Genomic DNA, 12485 nt, shown 5'->3' on the forward strand with positions numbered 1-12485 from the left:
ACTCAATTTGATGACTAAAGTCAGGGTGAATTTATTGTGATAAACTTAATCCATTTATTAAAAAAACCTCTTTTAAAATTTATTTTTAGTATTCATTTAAAAAATATTTTTATTTCCAGATTTTTTTCTTCCTCCTGCCCTTCCCCCACCCGTTTGAGGACACAAGCAACATGATCTCAATTATACATGTCATGCAAAACATATTCATATTAGCCATGTTGCTTTAAAAAAAATCAAAAACAAAACAAAGCCACCAAGAGGCATAAAGTGAAAAAAAGTATACTTCAGTCTGCACACAGTTCATCAGATTTAGCATTTTTCATCCTGAGTCCTTTGGAATTGTTAGGGATCATTGTATCAATCAGAGTAGCTAAGTAAAAAGAAACTTTCAAATAGCTCTACTTTTAATTTTCTGTTATGGGATTTACAAGTCTACACTGTGGTGCTGTGAAAGCAAATGAAAACCAGTCTAGTAAACATTTTTCAGGAGTCTTTTTTTAGCTTATGCTTTGTCACAAAAGGATGGATTTTATAACAGTCTAAGGATATTGGAATTACCTTTGTCATTGTGGATATGTGTAGTAAATTTGGCATTAATCTTAATTTTCTACGTAATACTCTAACTTTTCTGGCTACCTTTTAATAGTATATTCAGATTTAACTTGGTAATGCCAGATATTCTTTTTCCCAGATGCCATGCACAGCTTCACCAGAGTTCAAGTTCTGGAATTTACTTCTCACCCTAAATAAGACATTTACTTTTGTTTTGGCCTTGGAAGTAAGCCTCAGTTGTTTGGAACTATTTCATTTCTTTATCAAGCTGCAAAAAAAGTTTATTGTTAGCTGGCTTGTGAGGCAATGCTATTTTTTTGCAATGCTATTTTTTTTAACTCTAAAGAAAGCATAAGAATAGTTCAGGTTGTCTCTGAGGTTGAGATAAAACCTAGATGGATAGGCTTGAGTCCAACATATTTATAAATATTTTCATTGTTGCTTCATTGAACAGCTATTGGAAAGGAGGATTTAAAGAACTTAGCAGAATGAAGACCATAAAAGCAAGTATACTAGAAAATAGCTGAGGCTGAAATGCCGTAATTGCAATTCTGATTCTATTATTAATTCTCCATTAAGACTTCCAATGTGACACAGAAAGGGCAGTGTGTATACTTTAATACTGAAATTGTGGGTTTTTTTGTTTTCTAACTTAAAAATCTCAAGTTTTCATTTGGACCAGTGTCCATTCAGTCAAGTATGTCTTGACATCCTGTCTACTTTTACTGTGTATCACTTTAATTTGCTTCAGAAACTCCTTCAAAAGAAAATAGTTTTTAATCAGCTTATCTAGAAAATATCTTGTTCTTCAAACCATTCCAGGATGTGATTTATTGCTTTCAGTCCTCTGTATGTTCTTTATAAAGAGAGGGAGAGGAGGAGAGAACAAACCTTACCCACCTTTATGGTGGGTCAGCATTCTACATTCAGATATCTTAGGTTATTTTTTAAGTAGGGGTAGTGGCCTTGGGCTATTCTTATGCTGTTATTCTGAAAAAATTGCACACCCATTTCATTGTAAACTAGTAAATTATCAGATGATAATTTCATTTTGGGAGGGGATATTATCACATGAAATCTTTATTTAGTATTACTGTTAAAATGATGTATTTCTCTAAGTAAGTATATAGCACTGTTCTCATAGACCTCCATAGTTAGCATTAATTCACGCTTTTTTTTTTAAACACATTTTCCCTGAAGTAGTGGTAAGGAAGGATAGGTCTTATCCATTTTTTTTTTTTTTTTTTTTTTTTTTTTTTTTGTAGACAGGGGAGCTGAGGACGAAGATGAGCCAGTCTCATGAAGACAGTTTAACAAGTGTGGCTTGGAATCCAGATGGGAAACGCTTTGTAACTGGAGGGCAGCGTGGACAGTTCTACCAGTGTGTAAGTGCTACAGTGTTCCCTTCAAGAATCACATTTCTGTGAATGAAGTTCTTAATTTGTGTTTACTCAGAAAAAATGGAATCTACTTTATTACCAGCTATTGACTTAACTTAAGACTCGGTGTCCTATTTTACTAGATCAAAATATTTGCCAGAATAAGAGAACTTTTTAAAAAACGCTTTAATGTGCTCACAAAAATAAAGTGACTAAAAATAGACCAGGTCAGTATTTCACTGTTTTCCTTGTCCATACCAAGCCGCCTTCTTTTGAGTTTAGTAAGGTATTTGATAAAATATGGGAAATATATTTTATTCTTTATGGTTACTAGATTTATTGCTAAATTGTGTTGGAGTCAAAGGATTGCATTTCATTTTAAGCCTACCAAATTTGGTCTGATTTAATGTGAATTCTTCTTAGATAAATCTTATTTAGCAGTAAAGTGATTCAAATTTTAAGTAAAAGTAGGATTAGTTTTACAAAAAGTTTTTAGAATCTTAGTCTGACGTACTTGGAAAATAATACTGGATAACATTAAAAATGCTATGGAAAAAGTCAGGACTCTAAAAGTACCTGGCATAACAATTGTGAGGAAATTTGTGTTCTTTGTACTTCATTGTTTTTGGCACATGCAAGGTACACAATAAACACTTTTTGTATTGGTTGATTATTAAGAAACTTAAAAGGTTTCACTACAGCATAGGTCAATTAAATTGGAGGTTATCTGTAGTTGAAGAACCCCTTTCAAAAACATTTTCTGTGGATCCATGACGAGTATTTATCTTGGAAATTTATATCTCTTAACTTCACACATTTAGTGAACTGTTTGTGAAACTAGTACAGAGTTGATCTTGGCCTCACTAGTAAGTGAAAGTTTGTTAAAGGGTAAACCTTAAACTGTGAGGGAGAACTATGTATCCTTTTGCTAATATTTCTGCATCTGTAGTCTCTCTACAAGAAAACTCAAATGCCTATAAGGGGTTCATGAGCCTACTTAAAACAGATTCTGTTTAATGCCATAATTCCTGATAAATTTTCAGTGAAACACATTTCCAAAAATCCCATTTTGGTCAGCTTCAGAAAACCAATGTCCAGGTGTCAGAATAGTTTCTCTTTGCTGGTAATTCTTTCAGTACATAACCCCTTGCCTAAAGCTTGGAGAACTTCATCACTGAAATTTTTGTCTTGGTTATATTTATTTTCATAGGACTGTTTAGATTCCTATGATTGAGTAGGAATACTTGGAAATAACAAGGTTGAAATTAACATCAAGTGGGGGAAATATTTTTAAAAGATATTACTAAGAAAAACATATACTTTTGTTTTGGAAAATTGTTATGGTTTTCTCTGACCACTCTTGTCAATTATAATTCTCTCCTGATTAGGATTTAGATGGTAATCTCCTTGACTCCTGGGAAGGGGTAAGAGTGCAATGCCTTTGGTGCTTAAGTGATGGGAAGACTGTTTTGGCATCAGACACACACCAGCGAATTCGGGGATACAACTTTGAGGACCTTACAGATAGAAACATGTAACTATTGTTTTTTGTTTTTGTTTTTTATTAAATAACAGATGTTAAGCATTTTTAAAAATGCATTGGAACAAATGGTTAAATGGCATCTAATCGCCTTTGATTCAGATTAATTTTTCGCAGTCAAGTATAAAGATCATGTTAATTACAGAAAAAATTGTGTCATTTTTACCAAAAATCTGGGGGGTTTCCCATTTTTGGAAATTTTAAATATGTTCTAATCTTTACCACACTGACTAGCATTTTTTCTGTGTGTTCTTATAACAGAGTACAAGAAGATCACCCTATTATGTCTTTTACTATTTCAAAAAATGGCCGATTAGCTTTGTTAAATGTAGCAACTCAGGTAAGTTTATAATAATTTTCCAATATGTTTTCTTCAAATGAATACCAATTGTGATTTTATTATTTATATGCAAGTGAATAGAAATAGGTCTATCCAATATTAAATTGATGTATCTATGACACTTAAAATAACATTGAATTTTATCGAAAGATAACTACTTCACTTGTTCATAACAAATAGAAAATAAAAATAACTTAGGGGGGAAAAGAATGTTGTTCCTTTAAGGTAAAATAAACTCCTATGATTTCTTTTGCTTATAGGGAGTTCATTTATGGGACTTACAAGACAGAGTTTTAGTGAGAAAGTATCAAGGTGTTACACAAGGATTTTACACAATTCACTCATGTTTTGGAGGCCATAATGAAGACTTCATCGCTAGTGGCAGTGAAGGTAATAGTAGTTGAATGTGTGATTGTAATTAAGTGCCATTTTTAATGTACTTAGACAGATTGAAGATCCATAATTATTTAGAATATGTGTAGATGAAAGAAAATGTAGTAAAAGGGTTGGAGAGCCATCCTGAGAGCCAGGGAGGACCTGGCTTCAAGACTGGCTTCTGATATATCCTGGCTGGCTTTCTAACCCTGGGGACATCACTTAGCCTCTCAATCCTCTGAGCAATGGCTCCAAGACTGACCCTTAAGTCAAAAAATGTCCTGACCTATGTTGGTAAGAGGGAGCTTCCTCTTCAGATGTTCCTTTTACTCATGAAATCACAGATCTGGTTCCTATCCATTATTTTTTTTTATGTATAGGGGGGTTTTATTCACTATTAGCAGTTGTCACTCAAAGACTTAAAGCTCTCCTGATGCTAAATTCCTAGCATTTAATCTTGGCTGTGTGTGTTAGGTAGGAGGAGGGAAGGTAGGGTTCTTGGGTCCATGCATCAGATTGATTAAATCATTGTTTTTTCATAGTTTTAACAGTCAGGGCATTTAATTAGATTGATTCTTCTTTAGAAGTAGGTTGAGGTTTAAAAATTCATTATTAGTTATGGTTAACTTGGGTGGGCTCAACTGAACACAGCTATGATTTTTAAAAGTCAACTGTTGAAGGTCCTATCAGTCATAGCAGCACGTGTCTTTTTTGTTTTAAATCAGTAATAATCTAGATAATATAATTTTTCTGCCACTTAGCATTTTAGGCAAGCTGATTATAATTATGCCTACACTCTTTTGATTAGGTTTTCTCCTTTGCCAATTAGGAATGTTTTGGTCACTTTGTGTTCAGTGTTTCAGCTATAGTATCAGAGTATCAGAATGCTGATACACATCGATCAAGCATTTGTTGAGTACCAGACATTAATAAATGTCAGTGCTAGGTGTTGTGCTAAATGCTTGTGATACAAAACAAAAATGCCTTTTTATCAGGAAGAAGCAACATTAGCTATATTGGTAACTATATAAATAGAAGTTGATTTCAGGGGGAGGCACTAGTAGCTGGAAGGATCAGGAGAGGATTTATGAAGGAGATGGCACTTAAACTCAGATTTGAAAGAAACCAGGGAGTCTGATAGTTGGAGGCAAGGAGGTAGTGCCCCCCAGACATAGAGAAGCACAAAGCTGGGAGAGTGAAGTGTTGTATGTGTGGGAACAACAAATAGGTCATTTGGGTTGAAAGGTAGAGGGAATGAAGGAGAAATGTGTCATTGACCTATAGGCTGGAGCCAAGTTGTGAAAAACTGTAAAAATGCCAAAAGTTGTTAGTATTTGAATCTGCAAGCAATAGGGAGCCACTGGAGATTCTTGAGCAGGAAACTGACATTGTCATATCTATACCTTAATTATGTGACTTTAATATCAGTGTGGAGGATAGATGGGAAAGGGCCCCAGTTGGGAGGCTGACATCTAGTTCAGCAAACTGCCAGCTACCTGGCTTTTGAATGGCCTACAAGCTAGAATCATTTTCACCCCCTTTAAATAAGATTTATATTTTTAAATGCTCTTTTGTCCTTCAGGCTATAGTTTGCCAACCCTAGTCTAGTTAGCACTTCTTAAAGGTTTCTGACTGTGCAACAACCAAAAATTAATTAAAAATAAAATGCAAAAATGAATCTGAGGTGTTCTGGCAGCATCAAGCAACTTCACTTGGTTGTGAACACAAAGCGTGCATGCCCTCGGGCCACGCAGTGTCCAATTAAGGCTGCTGAAATACGAAAAGAGGAGGGGAAAAGTTTTAAGAAGCCCTAGTCTAGTTGAGAAGTAAGGAAGGTCTGGCCTAGAAAAGAGCAGCATGAAAGTGGCTGTGGTGGCACCAGGAGGAGAAGAGTCAGGGGTGAATCTGTAAGGTTATTATCCAAGGCGACAGTGAATGATGGGGTCTTCACTAGTCTGAAAGGAGGGCCAGGTTTAGGGGAAGATAATGTGTTTGAGATGCTGGTGAAATTCCCCTCCTGCACATAATAGTCACCTCACCTTCCTGGACCTGAGTTTCATTTGTAAAATGGGTATAACATCTTGAATATTTATTTAATGATCAAAAGTGAAGGTATATAAACCACATCAGCAATTCTTAGGTGTTGTGCTAAACTGTTATTTTATAATCATATATTATTACTGTATTTGTTATACAGCAAAGATAGTTATAATGACAAAATCTGGGGATCTATGTAGATCTTAGCGTCACTATGAATTAAAATGTAAAATAGATTCAGTAAATCTCCCGAGCTGATAGAAATAAAAGCCCTAAAAACTACAGAAGATAAATTATGATAACCACCAAAGTCTTATATAAATTAAATTTTAAAGGCCCAGCCACAAGTATTTTCCCCTTGTTTCTTGCTCAGTTGTTACAGCTAAAGCATTCAAGCATTAATTATTGTAGCTGATTTAAATTTGTAACCCTCAGGTTGGTAGAATGCTGCTGGAAACTAAATTGTTTATAGACAAATTGAGGTGAATTATATTTACTGAACAACTTTTACAGCAACATTCTTGCCCTAATTTTAAAAAAAAAAACCTCGTAGAACAAAATGGGTCATGGTATCACAAATACTATCACATTTTGTTTTAGAGCCAGAAAGAAACTTAGTGATTATATGATCCGACCCATTCATTTTACGCACGAAACTAGGACCCAGAGAGATGAAGCGGCTTGCCCAGGGTCACGTAACTAATCTCACGTTGGTAGATTTGGGGCTAGAATTCTCGTCATGCTTGTCGCCTTATTATCCTAGCTTCATTAAAATGTTTTTCATTAAGGTGTATGCATGGGACAGAAATGAAATTGAAAATGATAGCTTTAGATTTTGGCATAAGGTGAAGTCCAACCATTCATTCCTTCAACAGATATTTAAGGCCTACTATGTGCTAGAAACTATCCCCTACCTGATAGAATTTATCTAGTAGAAAAGACAAAACATACCCAAGTAACGATAATGCAAATTTAAAATATGAAAGCACAATGAGACCAGTACAGAAGGGAGAGAGACCTTCAAGCTAGAGGAATGAAAAAAGGCTTCATGGATCTGGAAAAATATGTAGCACAAATGGATTTGGGGAAAATACTGGTGTTTTCCAAGAAGAAAAGCCGGTCTGAGTAAAGGCAGCAGCAGCAGCAGCGGTGAAAATGCAAGTGTTCAGGAAGTAGAGAGCGGAGGGAAGAGCAGGCTGGGGCCGAGTCTTGGGCTTGGGCCGCCGGCAGAGAAGTTGAGACTTTCTTTCATGAGTGATGGAGAAGCACTAAGGATTTTTGTTTTAAGCATTGGCAAGATCAGAGCTCCGCTCTGAAAATTCATCCGACTTGACCAAATTTATAAAAGAGAGCCTAAAGGCAGAGAGATTAGTAAGGAAGTTTTTGTAATAGTGTAACCGAGAAGGCCAGAACTAGGTTGGTAGAGTGGAGAGAACATATTGGATTCAACTTAGTGAGTAGATATTGAAATAATGGGACTTGGCGTCTTGTTGAATTGGGGACTGAAAGACAAGTAAAAATTGATAGGTTTTAAATCTGGATTACTAGAAAACTAATGGAACCACTGTCAGAAGTAAGAAAAGTCAGGAGGAAGAACAGATTTTGGAGGGAAGATAAATTCATTTGGGGGCATGTTAAATTTGTTGGAATAAACAGGTGGAAGTATCTTTTTTTAATATTTTTTCTAATTACATGTAAAGATAGTATTCAACATTCATTTTTATAAGATTGTGAGTTCCAAAATTTTCTCCCCCCTTTTTTTCCCTCCTTGGTCTCCAAGACAGCAAGCATTCTGATATAGGTTATACATATGCAATCATGGAAACATATTTCCACAACAATAAGGAAAAGCCACCAAAAAAAAAAAAAACCAAGGTGAAAATAATATGCTTCAATCTGTATTCAGATGCCATCAATCAGTTCTCTCTCTGGAGGCGGGATAACATTTTCCATCACAAGTCTTTTGGAATTGTCTTGGATCATTGTATTGCTGAGAAGAGCTAAGTCTATCAAAGTTGGTCATTGCACAATGTTCTCCTGGTTCTGTTCACTTCGCTCAGCATCAATTCATGTCAGTCTTTCCAGGTTTTTCTGAAGTCTGCCTGCTCATCATTTCTTATAGCACAGTAGTATTCCATTACATTCATATACCACAACTTATTCAGCCATTCCCCAATTGATGGGAATTTCCTCAATTTCCAATTCTTTACTCAAGTGGTAATATCTGGCAAGTAGTTAAAAATCCTAGCTTGAGAGATAAGTTGAAGTTAGAAATTTAGATTTAAGAGTCTTCTGAATAAAGGAGACAGTTGAAGCCAGGAGAGTGGACCGGCATGAGAAACAAAAGAGACAATCCAGAAAAAGGAGGATTTGGAGAGTATTATGGGGCCTAAGGAAAAAAAGAGTTTTTCAAGAATAAAGGAAGGATGTGGTCAGTTCACTTCTACAAATTTTAAATGACAACTGTGTGCAAAGCCCTGTGCTAAACAGTGGACATGTCCTCAAACAGTTTTAAAAGATCAGTTACTGAGAAGTGTCCACTAGGTTTGGCAATTAGGACCCAGTCATTAGTGACCTTTGAGAGTGCAGTTTCAGTAAAGTGGAAGGGTAGATAGAATGAATCCAGATTGTAAGAGGTGGAGGAACAAATAAATTGATGGAGAGGAAATAGAGACAATATTTGAGAGAAGAGATAAGATAGATCACGTAGCCGGGTTGATTTGGGGTACAGAAGTACAGCTGGGGAGACCTGAATATGTTTGTAGACAAAAGGGATGAGACCAGTAAAAAACAGAAAATGAAAAAAAGGAAAAATTACTTCTTGAAGGAGGTGGGACAGGGTTATTAGCCTTTGAATTGAAGAGAGAAAAGAAGACAGGAGCACAAATCTGAATACTTTTCGGGTTTGTTTTTTTTTTATCAATATCTGTCATTTATTGCTGTAGACTTCTTTTGGGTAAGTAATCTCCTTCTACCAATGCAGATCTTCAGCTAGTCTGCAACTTAGTCTCACAGCACTGCTTTAGATTCAGAGGTATACAATAGCTTTCAAAAGCCACTATGTCTTGTAACCTTTTTATCTTTCTAATTCTGTGACTTCATTGCTTCCTCATTGTTCTGGTCAATCATATTTTCTGTTGAATCATTCCTCCTCATGTGTGAAATCCAAATTTCTTTACCCTCTGAAACTCATTTCCTTGTCTAACATTATTAGGCACTCTAATCTTGTGAGACCAGAACATTATCATACCTCTCTACTTTGTAATTAGCAAACAAAATTCCCTCTGGACCTCTTTTCCAGTTGGAGAAATTGGCATCATAATTGTTAACTTTCTTTAATCCAGCCAAAGATTTTAAATTTGTAGACATATATTGTCTGTGGTTTACTTTGAGGCAATCACATTTCGGTGTACAAGATGGATCAGAGAGAATAGAACTTGCTGGGAAAAGACATACCGCATTAAAGCAAACAAAGATACAGAAGGGAAAAAGATTCAAAGAAAAGTGAAGAACTTTAAAAAAAAAGTTTTGTGTCTTAATATGGAAAGCAGTGGGGTGATAGAAGGTAGAGGTTGGGGGACGAGTGTGGTACTTTGGTTGTAATATAATATTTTACTTTGACAGCACATAATCTGTTAAAATAAACAAAACCATTCTTATAAATAGCTCTTATTTTGGGGAGTGTGAATTGAATATGAAATTCAGATTTTTTTAATGTAACTTTCAGCTAAATGTTTATTAAAAACAATGGAATCTTTTAAAATCATTCAAAATCTTTATCTACATATGTCTTTTTTTTAAGTACCAGACTATGTTCTGAAACCACCAGGTCATTTTATAGTAAATCAAACCCCCTGAGTTCCGTGATATCAAAGCATGAATACTTCAAACTGGATATCTATAACAAGATAGCTTCCTTTTTCATTTGATTGGGTGGTCAAATAGTAAAGAGAATTGCTTAGTTCAAATCTCCCAAAAAATTAAGTGGTTTTCTCTTTTCAAAATTATATCTGATGAAGTGGTAAGAAAGGTTTATCATGCAGACACATTGCTAATTTAGGAAAAGAAATCCTATTCTTACATCTGGGTAAAGATATTAACAGATTAAATAGGAAGTCACCAGGGTCAAATGTGAATAGTGAATGAGTCCACTACATTTTAAGAATGTAAAAGGATCTTGAGACCAAAGTTAGAGAACCCACTATCAACAGTGATTGTTTGAAGTCTTTTCCTCTTTACTCAAACCTCTCATACTACTTTTCCTGCCCCATTTTTGTCTTTGCAGAGGACGGACTTCACCTCGTACTTAACTGTAGAGGTTATTTGCTGTTGCTTTGAGCTGCCTCTTCTGATATCTCCAAACCTTTGGACATCATCACATACACCCACCCCCAACCCCATGCCTTTCTTTCTTTGATCCATTCTCTAATGAAATATCCATTTCTCCTTACCCAGAGCCAACCCATCCCATCTTCTTGTGTTTTTGTTCCCATCTCTTCTAGCAACTAGTCCTAACAACCTGACCGTCTCTGTCACTAATTTTCAACTCCTACCTACTACCTACTGGCTCAATCTTACTATTGTTCTCTACAGAGATTCTAAGAAAACTTTACTGTTTGCTCAAGCCGTCATTTTATATCTCTTTCCTTTCTTTTTTTTTGTATTTCTTTCCTTTCACAACCAAAACAAATAGAAAAACCCATTCTTGCACACTGCTTTCCATATCTTCCCTAACTTCTGAACTCCCTGCATTCTAACTTCATCGTTTAACTCAAACTATCTCTCGAAGGTTATCACTTATATTGACATATCTAATGGCCTTTTATCAGCCCTAAAATTTCTTGACCTCTTTGTCGATTCTGACATAGTCAACTACCCCTCCACCTGGTTTTGTTCTTCTTCCTCATTTACGTGACACTGCCCTCTCTTTGTTCGCCTGCTGCCTGTCTGATTGCACCAGTACTCTCTCAGCATCCTTATCTACGGCTTAACTCCCACCTCTACCCCCTAGGCCAGGGGTAGGGAACCTGTGTCCTAAAGGCCACTTGTCCTTTTTGACTGAGTCAAAAAAGTTTTACAAAACACATCCTTTTATTAAGGGGATTTGTTCTGTGAAGTTTGGGTTCAGTCAAAGGGGCACACCTTGGCAGGTTCCCCCACCCCTGCCCCTAGGCTCTTTTCTCCCTACTTTTCTGGGTGATTTCATCAGCTTCTTTGGACATGGGTTTCAACTGTCTCTTTTGCAGATAACTATGAAGCAAGTCTCTCCAGAGTTCCAGGCATGCATCACCAACTTCCTAATGGGCATTTCCAGTTGGATGTGCCATGGGTATCTCCAACTCAATATATCCAAATCAGAACTCCTCTCTTCCTAACTTTGCTAATTCTGTTGAGCATTCATTCTACCGTCATTCCAGTCACTTCAGTTTGCAATTAATTGAGTCATCCATACCTCTCCATTCTTCCCCACCCTCTATGCTCAAGTGCCAAGCCTTGTTGATCTACCACCACAACATCTCTTATCCATATCCATCCCCTTCTTTATACTCGCGACTGCTGTCCAAGTTCAGGCCTTTACCACCTCTGATCAGGACTATTATAATAGCCACCTAATTGGTCTCCTGGCTTTCAATCTCATCTTCCTATTCATACCTCACATAACTGACAAAGTGATATTCATAAAGCTCCAGTCTAACAATGTTACCCTGGTCATTAATGTCTGTTGGCTCCCTATTGCCTCTAGGGATAAGTACTCCTTCCTCTTTAGCATTTTAAGCTCTTCACAGTCTGGCTTCATCCTTTCCATACTTATTGAACATTACGCTCTTTCATTCACTCTATATTCCAGGCAAACTGTCTTAAATACCATTCCCTGGACACTGCATCCAGTCTCCTATCTTTGTATAGACTGCGTCGCTGGGATGCACTAAGAATCCCATCGTCCTTTCCTCTCCACATCTACCTGTTAGGATCCCTACCTTCCCTCAATACTTTATTTTAATCACCTCCTCTTTAACCCAGTTGCTAGTGCCTTCTCCAAAGTTATTTTTATTTACTTTGCATTTATTTACATATCTCTTCATGTTACTTTCCTTGCAATAGAATTTAAGTTCTTTGATGATGTAGATTCGTTTGTGTTTGTTTCTGTTCACAATGCCTGTCTAAGCACTTTATAAATGCTTGAATGAATGAATGGATGCTTGACTCACAAGCTTATTGCGTGGGAAACATTTTGTAAATTGGAAAGTGCTGTACAAATGTA

At 36.2% G+C, this 12485-nt stretch overlaps 1 protein-coding gene across 1 annotated transcript in view; it reads left to right on the forward strand.

Annotated features, from left to right (window-relative positions):
* The window catches only part of LOC114049624 (WD repeat-containing protein 26), a 44696-nt gene that overhangs the window by 26489 nt on the left and 5722 nt on the right, over positions 1-12485 (forward strand). The window contains exons 9-12 of the mRNA XM_027870899.1: positions 1818-1937; positions 3320-3465; positions 3733-3811; positions 4072-4201. Coding sequence (XP_027726700.1) covers positions 1818-1937; positions 3320-3465; positions 3733-3811; positions 4072-4201 — 475 coding nt within the window. The remainder of the gene's footprint in view (positions 1-1817; positions 1938-3319; positions 3466-3732; positions 3812-4071; positions 4202-12485) is intronic.

The sequence above is a fragment of the Vombatus ursinus genome, unplaced genomic scaffold, assembly GCF_900497805.2.
Source record: "Vombatus ursinus unplaced genomic scaffold, bare-nosed wombat genome assembly UNPS02014798.1, whole genome shotgun sequence".
Lineage (NCBI taxonomy): Eukaryota > Metazoa > Chordata > Mammalia > Diprotodontia > Vombatidae > Vombatus > Vombatus ursinus.